Below are 21,481 nucleotides of genomic sequence, written 5' to 3'. Positions count from 1 at the left end.
CCTTCCAAAGAAAGATCAGGATTGGGTACATAACTTTGTAGTGACTGTAGTTAGCCTTCATGATGGATTTGGGTAATAGGGTAGGTAGTTATAGACGATTGAGACTTATTTAAAAGAAGCATGTGCTCTTACTTAGCTAAAGTAAGAGTGTGCCCTAGCATACCTGTCACCTACATACTTGTAATAGTTTATTTCACTTCTTTTCAAAATATTTACTGATTCCTCTATTTGTATGTTGTTCCTTCCCTTTGATGCTCTTGTTGCCACCAATGCCAATTCACACTTGATTGTTGCATTCACTGAGTTTTGGTGCTCATAGAAGTCAGGCTCAGTTAGGTGTGGTACTTTCATTCATTCTGGTTGTAGTGCTTGCAGGTTACTATGGTGCTTGATGCATTGGGGAATCAGTATGATTTGTTGGGGGAATCACACTCTGGCCCTTCTGTTGTTTGCAATGCTTGCCAGAGTTTGCACATTGTAGCTATGGTGCTTGCACACACGTGGCTGTGTGCCAGAGTTCCCAAGCTTGGCTATGGCACTAGAGGCAAAGACAGAAAGATGTTAAGACTGCTCTTGTGGGTGGTAGTGAACTAAGTTCATGTATACAAGCAGGTGCCTTTAGACACTGAACCATTCCCACAGAACCCTAAGCTTGTTCTTTACAAGGCTTCCCCTGTCTAGTGGAAAGAACCAGGATGTGCTGAGCAGTATATGGACCTATGTTTGAGTCCATACCCTGTGCTCCACCTACTTCTCACAGCCTCTCTCTGAATACTGACAAGGTGAAATATTTACAGATCTTACTCAGATTGTCTTCACTGAGGAAATGCAATCCAGAAATGTTAAGTAGGCTTGGCAAAAAGACATGTCCTTACAGAGCAAGATCTGGGCATTATTCAACTTAAATGATGCTCCAGATGACCATCTTCACTTCTGGCGCAGCTGGCAAGTCCTAGAGATTCTAACAGACAACTTATGTTTGATACTTTGATAAAGGGATTCACAAAAGTCTCTGAAAGTTGCTATGGGTTTTGTTATAGTTTATTTCAAAATGAAAAATCAGTCAAGGGGAGAGATGCTCAGGAATTTTCTAAATGAAGAGTCTCCAGCCGTCCTTTCCCAGTGGCATGATATTGGGTTTCCTGGTTAGGTGTGACTCTGATTATCTGGGAGAGGTTGTCTGAGCCTGGATGTGCAGAGTTTGTCAAGGTTTAGCACATAGTTGTACAGACTTAGATGGCTACTTTCGGGCTGACCTCAATCTCAAGCTCCTTGGTACAGCTAGTTGAGGCAAAAAATGGTCCAAAGTTTCCCTTCCATTGATTTATAGCACTGACTCTTTGGTGTAGTCCAAGATCTTCAGGTAAACAAAGGGAGCTTCTTTTAGCAGGACATTCAAGGGACGTAGAGTTCGTCCCTGAGGAGCAAAGATAAAAACTAGACTTCATTTTGAGTGAAGCTAATTTTTTTTTCTACACACATCTAGATGATGATAGGAGTTAAAGAAGTTAAAGAGAAATATGAACTTATGAAGGGGTATGCAACAGGGCAGAGTACAAAATGGACATTCTGCATACATAAAAACATAATTCAATGATAGTGAGTACTATTAATGTTTCTTGTGAGAGTACGATTAATGTTTCTTGTGAGAGTACTATTAATGTTTCTTGTGCGCGCGGGGGCAGAGATTACCAGTGCCAGCCAAACCTCCTCCTGCTAGACTCCTGGCTCCCAGGAAGGAGAGATCCTTCAAGAAGCTGGGAGACCAGAAGTTCAGAGCCCCACCCAGACCCTCCCTAAGGAGCCGCATGGATAGTGGGGGAAGGCCTAGGGTACCTTCAAGCTCCACCAAGGGACCCAACTCACCTAGAAACAGCATGGTAATGAGAATATTGAGAATCATGATAATGGTTATCTTGAAATGTGGAAATAAAGAAAGAGATGCTATTACAGGAAAAATAGCATGGCTCTTACCTTTGAAAGCTTTTCTCACCAGTAATTAATGGTGGTTACTTTTATCAAAGACATGATGGAAAAGGTACAGGCTTGAAAGGGTAGTAGATCTGTAGTCAGGTGTCACTTTCAAGTGATGATTTATAATTTGATAATTATTATTACATTCAGAGTGAATGATCATGTTTGCAAAACAAATAGAGCCTATATATAAAAACAACTCTGTTTTCTTTTTGTATTTAGACTTAAATAAACAGGAGAAAGGATATGTTAAAGACAGTTTGATGTAAGAGTTTTGGACACCTGTGTTTTACACAAAGGGAGGCACAACTAAAACCCCATCTTAATGCTTTGAAAGTGAGTTTTTTTTTTTATTTTGACAAGATTCCGGCATTTGTAGTAAGTAAAAACTATTTCCCCTCACTGATAATGCAATCTCTGATAAAGTTACTGTAAATTCAACATGATTTCTGATTAGAAAATGGGAGATTATAATTTTGCCATATTTACTCAAAGTGGTTTTTATGATGAGCTAACATAGGTGAGTTTTATTTGGCATTGTCTGAATTACAAGTGTGCAGTTTCTGTGGCTCTTGTTGGTAAGGGAGGGAGAGTTAAATGCTGTTAAGATGGAAATCGGTTGAGAGCCAAGATGTTCTGCTGCATACAAATAAAGGTTGGGATTTGAATGCAAAATTAACACAGTCTGACTCTCAAAAATAGATTAATGGGACTGCTTTCACCAACAGAACAAATTAATCTTTAGAGTCAAGAAAATAAAGGGACAAAACAGTGTCCATGGATTTCAGGGAAAGGGAGGAGGAGAAAAAATATTTTACCCCAGGATGTAACTAAGACCTTCAGGAATCTTGGTCGACAGAGTGATTATAACCACCGCAGGCACCAACCCTGACCCACAACATATTCATAAGCCTCTCTTCAGATCATGAAAAATAGGATTAGTTATGGTGTGCCCTGTTAGCGAGTGAACCTCTGTAGAGATAAACAACAGCCCAAGCTGCCAAAAAAAAGGGTGTTGAAAGATTTCAGTAATGAGTGTGATGGCTCCTGTGGTGCCAAATAATGTCTGGGACAGCAGTAAGCAAGTGCAGCCCCAACTGTTTGCCAGCTGACTACTTATTCACTGCTATCATTGGTCTCCTCTGGGACTCAGATATTCAAACTAACAGCTGTCTTCTGTGCGATATTCGGCACTTCAACCCTGGCTTTACTAGATATTTACCCCCCCAAAAAAAAGTATATGACCACACAATATGTTGTGTAGGTATAGTTATAGCAATTTTATCCACCTGGTCAAAATCTTGAAACAACCCAAATACCAGCAGTAAATGAATGTGTGAACAAACCATCACATACCCCCACTTGATAGAATACTGCTCAGTGATATAAAGAACCCACTTCCTGAAATTTAACATTAATGAATCTCAGAAACACTAAGTTCATGGAAAAGGTCAATCAAAAAGAACACATATTAAAAGATTCCATTTTCATAGAATGCAAACTACAGTGTGTATGTATGTGTGTGTCTGTCTTTGACAGGGAGGGGAAGGAAGATGGTTGTGGAATGTCTCCAAATGTATGCTTCAGTCTGCCTCCAACTGCTAATGTGAAGAGCCAACACATTACCTAATAGCCCCTTCAAGAGGGAAAATACTGGCAGTGGCTTTGGGTAGCTGATTTGGAAGGGAGGTCACAGGCAGGAACTGTGCCAGGCAGGTACCATAAGTGCCTGTAACCTTGATTGGATAATGACATGGGCTCCTGTCGATTTCCTTGTCAGAATTTTCATTTGCTTGTCAGGATCCCTGTAGGCTTCTTTAGTAGATACACAGTTGTGAGACTCACAGTTTATTCACACTCTGACCAAAGCACCCATCAGCTTGCTGGGGGTGGTCATACAACATGCTTCTCATCGCCACAATTATCAGGCCTTTCCCAAGTAGGGGTGGAGGATGGGCTGCCCTTTTTTCACTGTTCTTGATTTGAAGTGATACGTGACTAAAAATATTCTTATTAGTGTGACCTCACTAATGTTGGTGGGTGGTAGACCCTCTTGCACAGGGTCTCAGCATTTTAACAAATACTTTCTATATATTAAATACATTTAATCACTTTCTTATTACCATGAGCTTGAGAGTAGGTTTTTATCATAATTGTGCCTCCTCTATAGGTGGGCAGAAGAGGGGTTCCTTAACACAGAGTCAGGAGTAAGTTTTGAATAATAGGGTTATGCTCCCCTTACACACAAATAAAAGTCAGGATGTGAGTCAGATAGATAATACAGGGATTAAGACACTTGCCTTGCAAGCAGCTAACCCCAGTTGAGCTCAGGACATGTTTCTGGAACTGAAATGACATCAAGAATCCTCAGTTTAAATATTTACTGCATGTTCATGCATGAGTACATATAAAAAAGAATAAAGCTTCAGATCTGTAATTTACTGATCTGTAAGTAGAAATTATGAAAGTCACTATTGAATTTAGTCCTCGGGTTCCAACTCCAGAACACTGGAGAGACACAGGTCTGGAATCAGATGATGGTCTTGAAAATAATTCACACACACATGCATGTAAAGAGAAAAGGCTTTGGAGGAGTTCCCCACATTACAATTTACTCTTATTCACCAGCCACTGTTCCAAGCTACTCCAAGGAGATCCGGAAAATGAAAGAGATTTATTCCTTTCCAACCAAGCATTTTATCTGAGGGAAGATGGCTACACCTGGAAGGTGGGACCATTTGGTTTCCACACCAATCCAAGGTGTTTCATTCAAAAATAATTGCATCCAATGGGTAATAATACATATATTGATTGAGGGAGAAACAGACAAATCCCGTAATCCCACAAGTTACTACATTGGATCAAATATGATAACAAGTAAAAAACTATCTGGGAAGACCTTCAATAAATGTCATACCCTTCCTTTTCTTATATCAAGTATAGCCAGTACCAGATCCTCTTTTTAAGAGTATGGCAAAAGTACCTGCTCTTTTATCAAATGAATGACTTACTTTTAGATACAACTACCAACACATTCTTTCAAAATAAAAAAAAAAAAAACACCAGGTGCAAATTACTTACTTCATAGGTATATTTTGCCAAATTGTCTTAATTCACGTATAACAAAATTGCTTATGAATAAGATTGAGTAAAGCTTACAAAAAAACTAATGAAACTAACTGAATTCAGTAAACTTGTAGGATACAAGATAAATACTGAAAGCTATTGTATCACTATACACTTATGGTGGGCATAATAAATTAGAATTAATATATATCATTTACAAGGTCAACAATCAGCAATACTAAGTACTTAGTAAGAAATCAAGCAGATAAGTATGATATTTGTAAGCTGGAAAGCATGAAACATGACTGAAATACAGAAAATTGAAATTAAATGTTGTTGGGGCCGGAGAGATAGCATGGAGGTAAAGCGTTTGCCTTGCATGCAGAAGGTTGGTGGTTCAAATCCCAGCATCCCATATGGTCCCCTGAGCCTGCCAGGAGCGATTTCTGAGCATAGAGCCAGGAGTAACTCCTGAGTGTTGCTGGATGTGACCCAAAAACTACAAAAAAAAAAAAATTAAATGTTGACATATACCATACTCGTGGGTAAGAAAGATCAATGGAAGATGTGAGTTCTCCCTAAATTTATCTTAAATTAAGTGCATTCTTCATCAAAACCCAGTAGGCTTTTGTTAGTTGATATTTATAAGACAACTCTAAATTTACAAGGAAATGCAAAGGACTTAAAATGGATTTGAAAAAATCAGTTGACACTACCAAAGTTAGCTGACAAATATTACCTTATTTCATGACTTCTAAAAACTTATGTTTATCAAGACTTCTGGTAAAAAGAGAGGCAAAATAAAAAGATCAGTGACTCATTTGTTGCAGTAACATGGACTTACCTAAAATAAATGAAGGCATACAGAACTTGCAGATAAATTCATTTAGCAACTCTGTCTATAATTGTTCCAAACTAATTGTTCATCAACTTTCTATAATATTACCATAAACCAGCACATCCGGTCCACTGCAATAACTATGAACTGGTCTCTCTTCACTCTCTTCTTCGAACCTATGTTCTACACAAATTTCCATCAGATGATGTTGCTCTCCTACACATAAGCTTGGCTGAATATTGTGTTCTAGACCCCCAAGTCAGCAGCAAGCTGACCTTTCTTGGTTAATGTTTATCTTCAAGACTCAGATGTTAGGGACAGACATAGTATAGTGGTTAGGGGTTTACCTTGCACACATCCAATCCAGGTTCAATCCCTGGCATCTCATATGGTCCCCTGAGCCCACCAGGGGTAATTCCTGAGTGCAGTGCTAATAGTAACCCCTGAGCACTGCTGGTTGTGTCCCAAAAATCAAGGAAAAAAAAAAAGACTCATGTCATTTCTTTCAAGATGCAGCCAATTTTAAGCTAAATTTTTATTTCCATTCCCAGTCTAAATGATGTGTTTCAGAGATAGATGATATTTCTTGCATGGAGTGCTTTAAAGTGATGTGAATCAAGAGGCACCAGAGTGGTTTTTGTTATTGTTGTTGCTAGAGATCCTCAAATCTTCCTTGAAAATCAAGGGTAGACAATGAAATCAGATGCCAGTGCTGTAATCAGGCTTCTGCATACAGAATACATATTGCTCTTTTTTTTTTTAATTTACAGCAGCTGAGTACCTCTTCAGGCAAATGTAATGAACAGTTTAAAATATAAATATTATTGTTCATTGACTTATGTTATTGACTATTTTAAAGTAGAATTTTAAATTCATATTATTGTGCATAGACAAAAATTATTTAAGCTTTTAGAAATTCCATCATGATTGATTTTTTTATTTGACTTTGAATTACCATAACAAATTACTTTTTGCTTTGAAGAAGAAAGCTCTACTTAGGGAACATTATTCCTGATGCTATTTCAATTTTTATTTTTATAGTGGTCATTATGAAAGTGTTACTAAGATAGTGCAGAAAAGTCACCTACCTGAGCTATTAGCAAGATAAATTATAGGGTTTATAATTCTATAGTTATTAAAAGCAAAAATGAGAGCAAGATCTATAAATAATAAAACTTTTCTCAACTGTTATTTGAGTAACACATTATAAAAACAATAAACCTGAAGTTGTGAAATATATTGTGTATTTTTAAATCACATCGTAAAGGGGATAGATAATAAGAAAACTAGTTGAGTTTATGAAACAAAATGGAATATATATGAGTGGGAAATTTTGGCATTATTTCATCTTAGGAAAATTAAATTAAAAGTGCCCAAAAAACTAAAGTGAAGCTTCAATGATCTTCAATCAATGAAGGCCCTCAGGTGCAGAACGAAAATCACTGATCAGGGGCCGGAGCAATAGCACAGCAGTAGGGTATTTACCTTGCACGCAGCCTATCCAGGACAGATGATGGTTTAAATCCTGGCATCCCCGAGCCTGCCAGGAGTGATTTCTGAGCACAGAGCCAGGAGTAACCCCTGAGCACCATTGGGTGTGACCAAAAACAAAACAAACAACCAATCACTGATCTATCAGGTTGGCCATCACTGCTAGTTCATGAATAAGCAGAACAGGTGCTGGTCCACAAGAGTAGAAAGACTGAAGAATGCTCTTCTATTCTGTCCAAGTTCTTAAATTATAACGATGAAAATGCTTATGCCCTTTGATCTGCTTCTGCAAAATAATCCAAATTGTAGTCATTGTTTATCCATTTAAAAGTCAGGAACCGGGACTGGAGAGATAGCACAGTGGTCGGGCATTTGCCTTGTATACAGCTGACCTAGGAGGGACCCGGTTCGATTCCCGGTATCCCATTTGGTCCCCCAGCATTTCAGGGGTGATTTTCTGAGTGCAGAGCCAGGAGTAACCCCTGAGTATAGTGGCTCAAAAACCAATCAATAAATAAATATAAATAAATAAAGTTTAAAATTTTTTTAAAAGAATTTAGAAACCTATGAGATAACCAGTGATGGGGTGATTAAGCAAACAATATGCATATGATAAAGGGCTGTATAACCATTAAAATTAATTTTAAGAAAATTTTAATGTGGGAAAAACAGTGCATGATGCCACACGAAAATAAAAGTATATTTTATAGCATGTAGAAACATTTTCCCTAGAAAAAAGTATATTGAAGATATATTGGTTTGTATTTTCTAAGTTTTCTAGTAAAACATATTTCTTCTATGGCAGCAAAAAGGTTATTTAAAAGAAGTTATTGAATATCTAATAAGTTATTGAATATCTGTCTAAGAATGTGAGGGGATCTCCCACTCAAAATGATTAGTTAGAGACATGACTAAGTGATTATTTAGCATCAGAAGTCATGACTAAGATTTGTAGGAAGATTGTGAGAGCCATATTTCTGAAAGACAGGAAGATGATGAAGGATTCTTAGTTTTGCTCTCAAATGGCCTCTGAGGTGCTGAGCTCTCTCATTCACTATGCTGTGTTGATCAGAAAGACTGGCTGCCACCTTTGTTTGTGACAAATACAAACTAGTAAGATGAAATAGTTATGACCTCATAACTGTGACTTATTTTGTTGTCAAAATAAGTGGAGGAGGGAGAATGGTGGTGGGAATGTTGACTAGTGAAGGGGGTGTTCTTTTTATGACTGAAACCCAATTACAAACATGTTTGTAAACATGGTGCTTAAATAAAGATAATAATTAAAAAAATAATTATCTCAAGGAAAGAACAAAAAATCCTCAAAGTAGCATAAGAATCAAAAGGAAATATGTTAGGGCCGGAGAAATAGCATGTAGGTAGAGCGTTTGCTTGCACACAGAAGGATGGTGGCTCAAATCAAAGCATAAAGCCAGGAGTAACCCCGGAGCTCTGCTGAGTGTGACCCAAAAACCAAAAAAAAAAAAAAAAAGGAAATATGTTGGGGTTAGAGTGATAGCACAGCAGTAGGACATTTGATTTGCACGAGGCTGACCCAGGAAGAGCAATTTCAATTTCTGAGCACATAGCCAGGAGTAACCTCTGAGCGTCACCAGGTGTGGCCCCAAAACCAAAAAAAAAAAAAAAAAAAAAAAGTCTACTGCTTTGTTACTTTTATATCATTAAACTTTTTTTTTTTTTGGTTTTGCAGTCACACCTGGTGACACTCAGGGGTTACTCTTGGCTCCATGCTCAGAAATCACTCCTGGCAGGCTTGGGGGACCAAATGGGATGCTGGGATTCAAACCACCATTTCTGCATGCAAGGCAAACGCTCTACCTCCATGCTATCTCTCCCGCCCTATATTATTAAACATTTTAAAAAGAAGAAAAAAAAGAAACTTAGGATCCAAGCCAGAATTCCTAAGACTAATCTACTGGCTTCCTAGGTGATGTGGTTAAAAATAGCATATTTTTTTCTGTTTGTTTTGCTTTGCTTTGTTTTATGGAACATGCTTGATGGTGCTCAGGGATCCTTCATAGTGGGGCTCAGAGGACCATATGGGGTACCAGGGATCAAACCTGGGTCAGCGCATACAAGGCAAGTAACCCTCCCACTGTCAATGAATGAAAGGTTTATTAAAGGTTGAGAAGCTCTGATCCTAAACTCAGAGTCCTTCAGGGGAAGAATACACAATGCCATGGAAGGAAGGAAGATTCAGGTTTCTCCCTAAAGAAGGCATTGTGGGAGGTGAAGAGTCATAATTCCCTTAGTTTTGGGGGAAAATCCCTACAATGGGCCTGAGAGACAGTGTAGAGACTAAGGCACTTACTTGCTTTGCATGTGGCTGACCCATGTTTGATCCTTCACACTAGCTGATCCCCTAAACATTGCCAGGATTAACTCCCAAGCATGGAGCAGAGAGTAACTCCAAACACTATCAACTATGGCCCAAATTTTTCCCAGATTTCTCTGTTTTATATCACTTTAATACACTCAACAAAACTTATTCACACAAATTCACTGCAATTGAAATCAACAAATTCAAAAGATTTCAAACATGTGTTGGAGTATGGGAACCCTCTCCTATTAATCTTTTTTTAATCTGTTTTAGGGATTTATCAAGGAGCTGCTATCTCGGATAAGAGGCATGAGGAAATTGAGCCCTCCCCAGAAGAAGAATGTATAATTTGAGCACAAGAGAAGAAGGCCTGGACCTTGGACTTCACCAAGACTTTTATTAGAAAATAATTGTCCTTAGTAACTTTTATTTGGGGGGAGGGGCATATCTACTAGCCTAATCAAGAGTGTTCTTTTATTTGGGGGGGGTTTTGTTAGTGTAATATTTTAATAGCTTAGCTATCATAACTTTGGTTTCAATTCAACCAAGGAGTTATCAAACCAGGTAAATGACCATGGATGGTCTGAGCCAGGCAGCATCTTGGAAATATCAGAGCATCTTTGGGCCTAACTATACAGGGATGATGGTTTTCTTATGACTCGTTTGGTATATTTTCCCCTGAGTGTATATTTGACTCAGATGTCAGTCTTTGTATATATCTACAGACTAAGTTAATGTGTAGGTGTGAGTTTAATGGAACAAAGTTGTGGCAATCCTGTAGGAAGTCGCAGCTGCGTGTGTTTTAAGAAGCCACTAGATATTCTTCATGTAAGTGCTGCCGACCTGTCTAGCATTCACTGTGGGCACCAAAGTAAAAGATCTGAGTGTATCCATCATTTCAATGAGCTACATGACAAATGTGGAGTTAGATAAGGGCTTGAATTTATGGACTTGCTATTGTTTTATTAATTGAGATGCTTTGCCAGGTCATGTACTTATTGCCTCATTTGTGGGTGGTTTTTTTTTTTTTTTTTTTTTTTTTTTTTTAGTTTTTGAATCTTTAATTTGAAGAACTATTTGGATTGCTCGAGAAATTTCCACCACATACTAAGTGGCATTGGATGGGGGGGGAGAGGAAACACCATGTAGCAGTTAATTTTCTGCTTTCAGCCAAATACTGTATCATGTTCTCTCTCCATGAAAGAAGGTCATAAACAAGTTAGCCAATAAAATAGCTTCCTCCTGAGAAGTATAGAACTCAGTTGTGTTCACTTCTGTGCCTGGGCAGTGTCAAACAAGAGTGGTGGCACTGAGGAAAGAGTCAGTGTAGAGGGGCTGATGTGTTGAGGAGCATTTACGGTTTGAAAGTGTTGAGATTGTAACTCCAACTTCTCTACATGACTTGTGAGAGATCTGCCCCTAATTCTTGCACTCTAATATTCCTACTTGGAGCAAGGCCTGGGGTGTCTGACTTGGCCCTCTGTTACATACCAGGCCTTAGAGAAGAAAAACCTTCAGATAGATAGTGGGTAGAGTCAAGATTAAAGTTGACACATTTCTGTCCCGGAACCCTACTGCCTCCCTGCAGAAACTCTGTCTATAAAATGTCTCCAGGTGGCCCTGTCCCAGGATTAGGGGTCAGGCATTTTATATCAAGGGTGCTCTGAATATATTTTATTTTTTAAAAAAACTATGTTTGTGAATTTTATGTATACTGGCAAGCTTTTGAAAATGTATTTAATTTTGTAATGTTTACCAACAGTTTCTTTACAAGCATTTTACTCAAATAAATGGAGCTGCTTATAACTCTGCTGATGTGTTTGCCTCACAAAGAAACACCCAAATATGGTGATTTTACTGTGCTAAGTTCTGCTATGAGGAAGATTCCAAGCATCTTCATTTAATTTTTCATTTTAATGCAAGTTCAGGTGATGAAGAGAGCTTCCTGCATTAAGAAGGAAACCAGACAAGCTCTGTTCTCCAAGGCCTTGTCTGATTTCTCTCCCAATAACCATCCCCACTCCAGCCCTACCCCTCTCATTCCATGAAAGTCCTATCTTGCCTCTCTGATATAAAACATCAAGAAGAATTCAGATGAGCAAATGTCATGAGGATTGTTAGAAAAATATAGAATCAGGCCTTTTGGCTAAGATCAAGTGTAGAAAAATATAGAATCAGCATAATTCCCACTAGGCTTAAGCAATCTGTGTCAGGGTCTTTGGAGAAAAGCAAGAATAAAATTTTCTTCCAAAGCTCTCAGATCAGAGCACTTAATATGCTCTTTCTCTTCTCTTGTTCAGGGCCCTGCATCACCTGAAACCTTCCTATTTCAGAACTCCAGCTGTGAAACTTCTTTACCCCCAACTTATCCTCAACCAAGTTTTTCTAATACCTTTTGATTTTGTTACTGGTAAAATCTTGCCAAGGTGATTATGGCAAGAAAGGCAAATTTCAGTAGGGGAATAATTGAGAGAAACCTAGTGACAATAATTGAGAGAAACCTGAGGACAAGTAAAGGTACAGAAGAGGACTTGAGGAGAAGGCAGGTAGACGCTCATAGTTATGTTCAGTCTTGCTTGCATTATGTCTACTCTCTACCCAGTACTAGAAGGATATTTTTGAGGGAAAAAAAACCCTGAGAGTTCTACTTCTTTACCTACCACCTTTCTCTTTGAATCCCTTGCAAAAAAATAAATCTTGCCTCTCATGTCTCATCTTTTTTCTCTTTTCATTAATGTCCAGCACTAATTTCCTCAGGATTTCTGGTACATTCTATGTATTTTCTCATTTGTGGAAGTTATTTATTATCATGAATCATGATTCACCACTGTGTTAAGTTCTTGCATGCCTGATTTCATGTAATCCCATCATGGAATCTTATGAGATAGAATGCATTATCCTAACTTTACAGATGAGAAATAAAAAACACATTTAAAACTTACATTGAGGTCACAGAGTTGCAGAGATGTCTTGGGAACTATCCCTTTATGCAACTTTAGAGTTGCTCAGTTGTTGGAGCTTTCTCACAGGCAGGAATCCCAAATTCTGGGCTTTATTCATGCCTGGATTCCAAAAATGTTCTCTTAGGCTATCTGTACCATGCTGAGCCTAATATCTCAACAAGGATCAAAGGAGGATGACAACAAGGTGATGGTGTGGTACCAACATTTTGAATCTTACCATGGCTTTATCTGTGTTCTGTTGGGGAAAAAAAAAGAACTTGTATTTGCTCTTTAGAATTTGGTGGAAGTCACATTGGATATAGACCAAGATAAAGGTCATTTTCCTCACTGGCTCAAATTTATGTGATGCTCAAATGATTCTGGATAATTATCACTAAAGGAGCTCCAGTTGCATGACCCATTAGCACACAGTACTTATGATAATTTTCACTAAGATTAAAAAAAATCCTAAAGAATAGTTTCCTTCTGGATTTGGACTATTACTTACTGTGTATTTGCCATTGGTCTTTAAAATGTGCCTTTTAGGTATTTTTACCTGTCTTCTGAGAATAAAAAAAGAACTGTTTCAGACTTCACAAAATTGCCTTCCACAGCTCCAAGGCACAAATGCCAGAAATTTGTAATTTTTTTTACTTCTTGTGTGACCGTGACTTATCTTAACTGTGAGGTGCTTTGTTTTTATTTTGGGCACAACCTCTTAGCATCACTTGCAGTGATGGCTAACCTTTTTGAGCCCGAGTGTCCAAACCACCGCACAATGCCCGGTCCTCCCAATGGCCAGTTCGGCCCTGTTGCCAGGTGAGCTGCAAAGCAGACACCGGCACACTCGCCTCCCACCACACCGCATATCTTAATTGCGGACCCCTTCCCACGTGCCAGCTGCAAGGTCTTTGTGTGCCACCGCTGGCACGCATGCCATAGGTTCGACATCAAGGTTAGGTTTGCACTTAGCTCAGACCTCAGGTATCACTTCTCATGGTGTTGGGGAACCAAATGCAGTGTTGGAAATCAAAGCTGGGTCAGCCTCATGCAAGGCAACAACCATACTCACTGTACTGTCTGTTTTTCTCTGGAGTGGCTTTCTTATGGTTCTGGATCTATCTCTACCTTTTTTTCCTCTGTGAGTCTTCCCAAGGCTGGTATTTTAATAGAATTTCATTATTAAAATAATGACAGCTTAATTCCTGAAATTAGACTTTCTTGTTCTTCCACTGGGTCACTGAATAAATAAGAACAATTGATCTCCCTACATATCTCCTTCAGCTTCAAGATCTTCAAGGAGGGTGCCATCTCACATGGAAAGCTCATTTTGTCCTGGTGGATTTTAGAGATAGATAGTCCTAACATAGGTTAAATTGTTTTTCGATCATTTTTATTGTGACCAACGTGAATTACAAATCTTTCACAGTAATATTTGAGGTACATAATGGCATTGAATCAGGGGTATTCCCACCACCAGTGTTGTCCTCCCTCCACCCCAGTTCCCAACATCCCCCTCCTTTGCCCCCTGGACTGCTAGGATAACTGGTTGCCTCTGTGTATAGCTTATTGAAGATTGGCTATCGGTTCTGTTGTCATTGACTTTGGGTTTGGTGTTTAAGTCTGATTCTTTTTTATTTCAACTCAATGTTCATACTACTGTTTGGTTCTGGTACCATCCATTTCCCCCCTCAATTTATGAGGCAGAGCAAGATGATTCATGTTATGTGATTCTGTTGGGAAAAAAAGAAAAGAAGAAAAAAAAACAAACAAAAAAGGGGGAGTCTGTCTAGAGCTTATAAATATCAATTTAAAAAAAAGAAAGAGCAACAGATGAATGGCTAAAGAAACTGTGGTACATATACACAATGGGATATTATGCAGCCATCAGGAAAGATGAAGTCACAAAATTTTCCTATACATAGATGCACATGGAATCTATTATGCTGAGTGAAATTAGTCAGAGGGAGAGAGAGACACACAGAATAGTCTCACTCATCTATGGGTTTTAAGAAAAATGAAAGACATTGAAATAATTCCCAGAGATGAGAGCCAGAAGGACCAGCTCAATATATGAAGTTCACCACAAAGAGTGGTGAGTGCAGTTAGAGAAATAACTATCACAACAATGTCAGTGAGTGAGAGATGTAGAAAGCCTGTAGAAAGTGGGGAGGCGGGGAGGGAAGAGATGGGGCATTGGTGATGGGAAGGTTACTCGGTGAAGGGGGTGTTCTTGTTATGACGGAAACCCAACTAGAATTGTTTGTAATCATGGTGTTTAAATAAAGAAATTATTAAAAAAATAAAAAGAAGAAAAACATAACAGAAAAAAACACAAAAAATACAAAAAACCAAAAACCTACAACAAAAACAAAATAAACAAAACCAAAAATAGAAACAAAAATCAAACAAAAGATCAAAACTAGCAACTATCAAAAAAGCACCACAGCAACAAATACAATAACCATGAGAATGAAAGAAAAAAAAAAGAAAAGAAAAAAAGGAAGGAGTGCTGGTGTGGCAAGGTTTTTTGTTTATTTGTTTGTTTTTGCATAGGCACAGTAAATATTGGGGAAATTAAAAAGGAAATTTCCTTGGCCTAAAAGATACAAGATTTCTCTGTCCTTGAAACATACTTTCATGGCTCCATACTCACTCATTACACACCTCAAGGACTTTTTATGGTGCCAGGAAACTTTCCACTCAGTTGTGGCTGATAGAATCAGGACTCTAACTAGAGATCTTGGTATTTGTACAAGTCTTGAGTTAGGGTTCTAGTAGTTCTGTTCCATCATCAGTCTTCTGTAACTGTTGGTCTTGGTTTTTGCACAGATCCTAGGACGAAGCCTAGGGTAGTCTTTCATTATGTTTCCAGAAAATCTGCTCTGTCACAGTTGTCAAAGTCAGACCTCTGGAATTAGAGATCTTAGTTATTGTACAAATCCTAGGCCGAAGTCTAAGCTAGGGTCTTTATTTTTGGTCCCAGGATAAGTTCTGTCCAGTCATGGTTTTCAAAGTTAGTTTTCTATAGTTAGCTATCTTGGTTTTTGCACAGATCAAAGAATGACATGTCTTCTGATTTCATCTTACTGTTAGGTGATGAGATAGAACAACCTGGCATAGCTTAAATTTAAAAATTAGAACGTGACACTTTTGGGGATTTTTGTTTTTGTTTGGGGTTTTTTTGTTGTTGTTTGGTTTTTGGGTCACACCTGGCAACACTTAGGGATTACTCCTGGCTCTGTGCTCAGAAATCACACCTGGCAGGCATGGGGGACCATATGGGATGCTGGGATTTGAACCATCTTCTGTCCTGGGTTGGCTGCTTGCAAGGCAAATGCCCTACCACTGTGCTAGCTCTCCAGTCCCCAACATGACACTTTTTTCCACATTCCTATGAGGAATTGAGCCATCCCACACAGGTCTCATGTGTCTTCATATCTTAATGTTGGACTATTTTTTCTATAGAACAAACACTCTCAGAAGGTAGACATAATGAAACATAATGTTTCGTTCCAATGCAAAAATAAAAGGCAAATTTACCTCAGATTATAAAAGATGAGGTTCCCTTTGTTCAAAGTTTCTCCTCTGTGTTACAAAACACCACATGCCAGTTTGTTGTTGATTAATCTCCTTTGCCTTCTCAGGAAAACTTGGTAAATTAGCACCCCAAATGTTGCCATTCTTGTTGCTGTTATTTGTTGTGAGAAATGATCTGACTTTTCTCTTGGACCTAGGGTTGCTGAGTCCCTTGGCACAAGCAATCATAGACTAGAGCTGTCAACTTGTCAGCTTGTCATAAATTAATCAAACCTCAGACCCTGTGTAAATCTTTGTACTCACTAGTCTCCTGAGTTTCCTAGCTCTTAGCTCATTCTTGTATCTAGAACAGTCTTACATGGAGCACCTAGCTCAAGGGGTCATTAACAGTCAACTATGTAGAGTCAGAAGTTTCATTTCATGACAGGAAGATGTTACAGAGGGTAAGGCCTTGCATTCGTGGTCCCAGAGTACTGCCAGGAATGATCCCAGAGCATAAATAATAGTGAGCCCTAAGTACAGCTGAGGGCAACCTAAAAATGAGCTTGAGAGAGAAGAGAGTCAGAGAAGCAGAGACACAGAAAGAGCTTTTATGTCTAATATTGGTGATTCTAAGGACAATTTTACTTTTTCCTTGTTGGCACCTAGATGGAAAGTCTTTTAGATACATATCATGGCCATGAACTGGTGAAAGTGACAACCAATTTTCAGAAAAATGATCTGCTAGCATGAGGTGGAAAAGAAAAGCCCACAGCAGTGCTTGTCTTGCATCTTTCTTTTTACTGTGCCAAAATAAATAATATGATGAGCACACGATCATTTGCTGAAATTTTCTGAACTTTCTGAAGTTCTCCAATTAAACTCCAAAAGACCGGAAAGTGTTTGTAGTATCATTCCACCCCACTTGGTGACTGAAACCCAAAATAGAAAATGAGCTCATGGAATATGGGTGTTTTTGGATTGGTTCAGCATCCTGGCAAGAACCAATCCAAGAGCACCCATATTCCCTGAGCTCAAGATGATCCAGTTCAAGTATGATCCATCATGCCCTTCTGGGTCACAAATTGCTTAAGAGTGATTTATTCTGTTCCACTACCTGCCTCCCATGGTCAGTAGAAAACAAGTTCTCTCATGATGCTGATTAGTTTCTTTAAAAGAAACATTAGTGCTTAAGCCTCCTTTCTTTTTTTTTTTTTTTTTTGTGGTTTTTGGGTCACACCCGGCAGTGCTCAGGGGTTTTTCCTGGCTCTGTGCTCAGAAACTGCTCCTGGCAGGCATGGGGGACCATATGGGACGCCGGGATTTGAACCGATGACCTTCTGCATGAAAGGTAAACGCCTTGCCTCCATGCCATCTCTCCGGCCCCAAGCCTCCTTTCTGATAGATCATAGCTAAGGGAACAAACAGAGTCATTTATCCTTCCAAAAGAAAAAGAAGTTATAGCACTCAGTAAAACACTTTCCGCTTTTTGGCTCTCATTCCCAAATGCAGTGATCTAGATGTGTCAATAGTATCGGCTTATTTCTCTTGACTAAAATAAATACCTCAAAGCACTGCAGTTGCCTTTTTCCTGAAACTGGTGATGGGGAGTGGAAGGCGAGCAGAATGAAGCCTCTTAAGCTGTTTTGGTAAAGAAATTGCATAGTGTTGTTTTGATTTTTTCAAACTTTTTCTGTTTCAAACATGTGCTCCTTTTAACGCCGAGACTTGCCTGTTTAGATTTTGAAAAGTGATTGTTTTTATAGTTTTTTGGGGGATCCCCAAACTGCTAAAACTTTCTAGGGCAGAGAAATGACTGAACTAGAGGTCACACACAAAGTAAAAGAGAGAAGAAAAAGGAGAGAGGTCCTCCAAATGTCCAGACTGAAATGGTGGGATATGAACCTCTATTTTAGGGAGCCACAACCACACAAAAAGCCAATGTTGCTGCGGTCCTGGAGTAGCTGCTAGCAAGAGCAGACTCCTCCATCAGCCTAACACATCCCCTGTTACTGCATTTGATATGGCAATCACCCTCCTTCTTACCACACACCTAGATATTCCACCCTGCAAATTCATTCCATGGAGCATAACTTCTCCAAGAGATGCTATTCTCTGAACAAGGAATGGTCAGTCCACCGAGGCATACTCTCTCTCTCTCTCTCTCTCTCTCTCTCTCTCTCTCTCTCTCTCTCTCTCTCACACACACACACACACACACACACACAGCTTGTGGGCTCTGATGTCTGATACGGAAAAACAGAGAAAACGTCCCCACCCCATCCTACTGTGTCTAGGGCAACACTGAGGAAGAGAAGGGTAACAACTATGCTTTGAGCAGGGGAGATGAACTCAGGGTGGGAGTGCATGTCATGCAATATGAGCCCCCAGGTTTGATTTTTGGTATTTTGGGGTCTCCACACACTTCTAGGTGTCCTTAAATGCTACCTGGTGACTCTGGTGGCCCCTAGCACTACTGAGTCTGAACATCTCATTGTTGGCCGAGAATTACTGAATGTGGCTCCTGAACACCCTGAGAATTGAAGATACTCCCCTGGCTCCCCCTTAAAAAAAAGAAGTATGTTGGGGTCAGAGGGACAGTTCACAGAGATAAGAGTAAAGGTGCTTTTTTTTACTTGTAGCAAACCCCAGTTTAATTGCTCTCTGGCACCACATGGTCCCCAAGCATCACGGAGCTCCTCAGCACTACCTGAGTGGCCAAGTAATTCTGCAAAACAAAGCAGCATCATACCCTCAGGGGCTTGCATTGAATGTAGGCCCAGTTGGCCAAGAATTACCAGAAGGTGTTCCCAGATCTCCTTAGCACCAGTTGAGGGACCATCTTAATATCTTGCTATTGACAATATTGCAAATCACAGTACCTCAATCAATAAAAAACTAAAAATAAAAGCTGGACAGCCAGATGCAAAGAATAATAAAACAACAGCAGCAATGATAATAATGAATCATGTCTTGTTCCATAATAAATGACTTTTGCAATAATTCTATGTTTTGTTCACATTTCGTAGATGCGCAGAATAAGTCAGCTACTGTGTTATATTTGGTCTGGTAATTTAATTCCAAAAGATTTTTTTATAACTTCTAGGAGAAATGAGATCTTTTTTTTGGGGGGGGCCACACCCAGCGGTGCTCAGGAGTTACTCCTGGCTGTCTGCTCAGAAATAGCCCCTGGCAGGTACCGGGGACCATATGGGACACTGGGATTCGAACCAACCACCTCTGGTCCTGGATCGGCTGCTTGCAAGGCAAATGCTGCTGTGCTATCTCTCCGGGCCTGAGAAATGAGATCTTAATTGCTCTTTTTTTTGCTCATGTTTTTTTAGCATGAGTCTCATTTTATCCAAAGTACTATTTCATAATTTATGATCCTTATGTGGAAACATGAGAGATATTACTTAAATGCTACTATATGGATCACCTCCATGTAAGAGATTAAAAACAGTGCTTACTTTTCTGTACTCGCTGACTTCTCCCATCTGAGCCATGCAGAGGCTGAACCAGACTAAGCCAGATTTCTAAGGAGCTCAGGAACCTGAAACAAACAATTGTAGGAGTCGAAGTACTCATCTTGTTGCTGACAACAAATATCAGACTTAATAATCATTCAGTGATGATTGTCTAGGGAAAAACAAATTAGAAAGTAAAAGGGTTATTAGGTGCAAGTGATGGGCATCTGGCTTGCGTGCACTAGCCTAGGATGGTCCGAGGTTACACACACACACACACACACACACACACACACACTGAGTCCCATATGGTCCCCCAAGCCAGGAGGGATTTCTGAGCGCATAGCCACGAGTAACCCCTGAGCGTCACTGGGTGTGGCTGAAAAACTAAAAAAAAAGGAGGGGGACGGTTTAAAACCACAATCAACCATCAGTCCAATCATCTCCTGCAAATACTCACTTTATTATCTTTGTGTTGTCATGGTGTTTTTTGTGAAAAGTCCTTGGGAATGATTCACGGGTATTTGAGAAAGTCAATGTTAATGTGTGCTATGAGTTAGGAGAGTCTGTCTTATGACTCATTGTTCTGAGGACTGTATTGAATCTGTCTGAGTTTAGTAGAAGTTTCATTGGTTTCTTACCCAAGGCTTGACAAATGCTTTTTAAATGACCTGTGGTTGTCAAAGGGAATTGTTTTTGTAGAAGTTAGATGAAGCTCTTCCTTAGATGGCATTACATATTTTTCAAGTAATGCTGCTGCTGTTGCTTTGTCTTCTTTCTCCACATTTGAGATTGTGCCTGTGATATCAAGCTAGGGTGGCAATAATTTTCCAAAAAAACTTCTGTAGGAAATAATTTTAATATACCATGAGTGAAAGAATTGCTAGACAATAGAATGAGATTGCAATAGGTTGTGTGTACTCCTGACCCCTTCTTCCCATCTAGTATTAGTGTCAAAGACAGTTATTCTTCAAGTTCACCAGAACATCCTCCAGGTAAGCAACTTATACTTTAATTACTTTGGGTCCTGTTAAACTTTTATTGAAAGAATGGATACGAGGGACAGATCAGCAGTAGGCAAAGGACCCCATTTTAAAACGAGTCATTAGATTGTTATTAAGTTGTGTAAAAATATCTGCCTGCATCTCTTAGGAAGCCCTAAGCTGTGAGCAGCATCCAGTTTGCTTTTGCAATTAGTAGCCAAGCTATAGAGAAGGTTAAACTCTTTGCAAAGTAGGCACATAGACTGGAACAAAAATTTACTTATATAAGGAAGCTAAAGCTTGGAGTTTTTTTTTTTTGCGGGGGGGTCTCACACCCGGCGGTGCTCAGGGGTTACTCCTGGCTGTCTGCTCAGAAATAGCTCCTGGCAGGCACGGGGGACCATATAGGACACCGGGATTCGAACCAACCACCTTTGGTCCTGGATCTGCTGCTTGCAAGGCAAACGCTGCTGTGCTATCTCTCCGGGCCCAAAGCTTGGAGATATTAAGTAACCTGCATTCATTAAGCCAGTAGGAGATAAAGATCTAATTTCAAGATCTGATTGCAAAGTCAGATTTGGCTTGTAGTTATCAGTAGAACTAGGACTCTAAGTTAGACAGTAGCTAGGGAAGCACGAGCCATCATTTCCTGAAAGAGGTTTTCCCAAACATACTATAGAGACATAGATGAACCTGTGTACTGAAATTGAAAAAAAAAAAATAAAGACACCAACTAGGTATGAAAGCACACCCCACTTTGGTGAGAGATTAAGTAGTCTATGACTCTGTACATTAATCTCTGTATTTCCCCCAGAAGAACTGCACAATACAAATATAACAAAGAAAGATCTAACTCAGAA

The 21,481-nt window shown here is 39.3% G+C and overlaps 1 protein-coding gene and 1 long non-coding RNA gene across 2 annotated transcripts in view; both read left to right on the top strand.

The window, feature by feature from the left end:
• PPP1R14C (protein phosphatase 1 regulatory inhibitor subunit 14C) overlaps nucleotides 1-10,258 on the top strand; it is a 94,050-nt gene extending 83,792 nt beyond the window's left edge. The window contains exon 4 of the mRNA XM_049765458.1: nucleotides 9,984-10,258. Coding sequence (XP_049621415.1) covers nucleotides 9,984-10,058 — 75 coding nt within the window. The 3' untranslated portion in view covers nucleotides 10,059-10,258. The remainder of the gene's footprint in view (nucleotides 1-9,983) is intronic.
• A 41-nt stretch (nucleotides 10,259-10,299) lies between these two features.
• Nucleotides 10,300-11,516, top strand: LOC125996541 (uncharacterized). The gene is made up of 2 exons (XR_007491284.1): nucleotides 10,300-10,723; nucleotides 10,760-11,516. It is a non-coding gene; the product is annotated as an uncharacterized LOC125996541 (long non-coding RNA).
• The last annotated feature ends 9,965 nt before the right edge of the window (nucleotides 11,517-21,481 follow it).

This window comes from Suncus etruscus, chromosome 18 (assembly GCF_024139225.1).
Source record: "Suncus etruscus isolate mSunEtr1 chromosome 18, mSunEtr1.pri.cur, whole genome shotgun sequence".
Taxonomy (NCBI): Eukaryota; Metazoa; Chordata; class Mammalia; order Eulipotyphla; family Soricidae; genus Suncus; species Suncus etruscus.
This window is presented reverse-complemented; position numbering and strand designations above follow the sequence as displayed.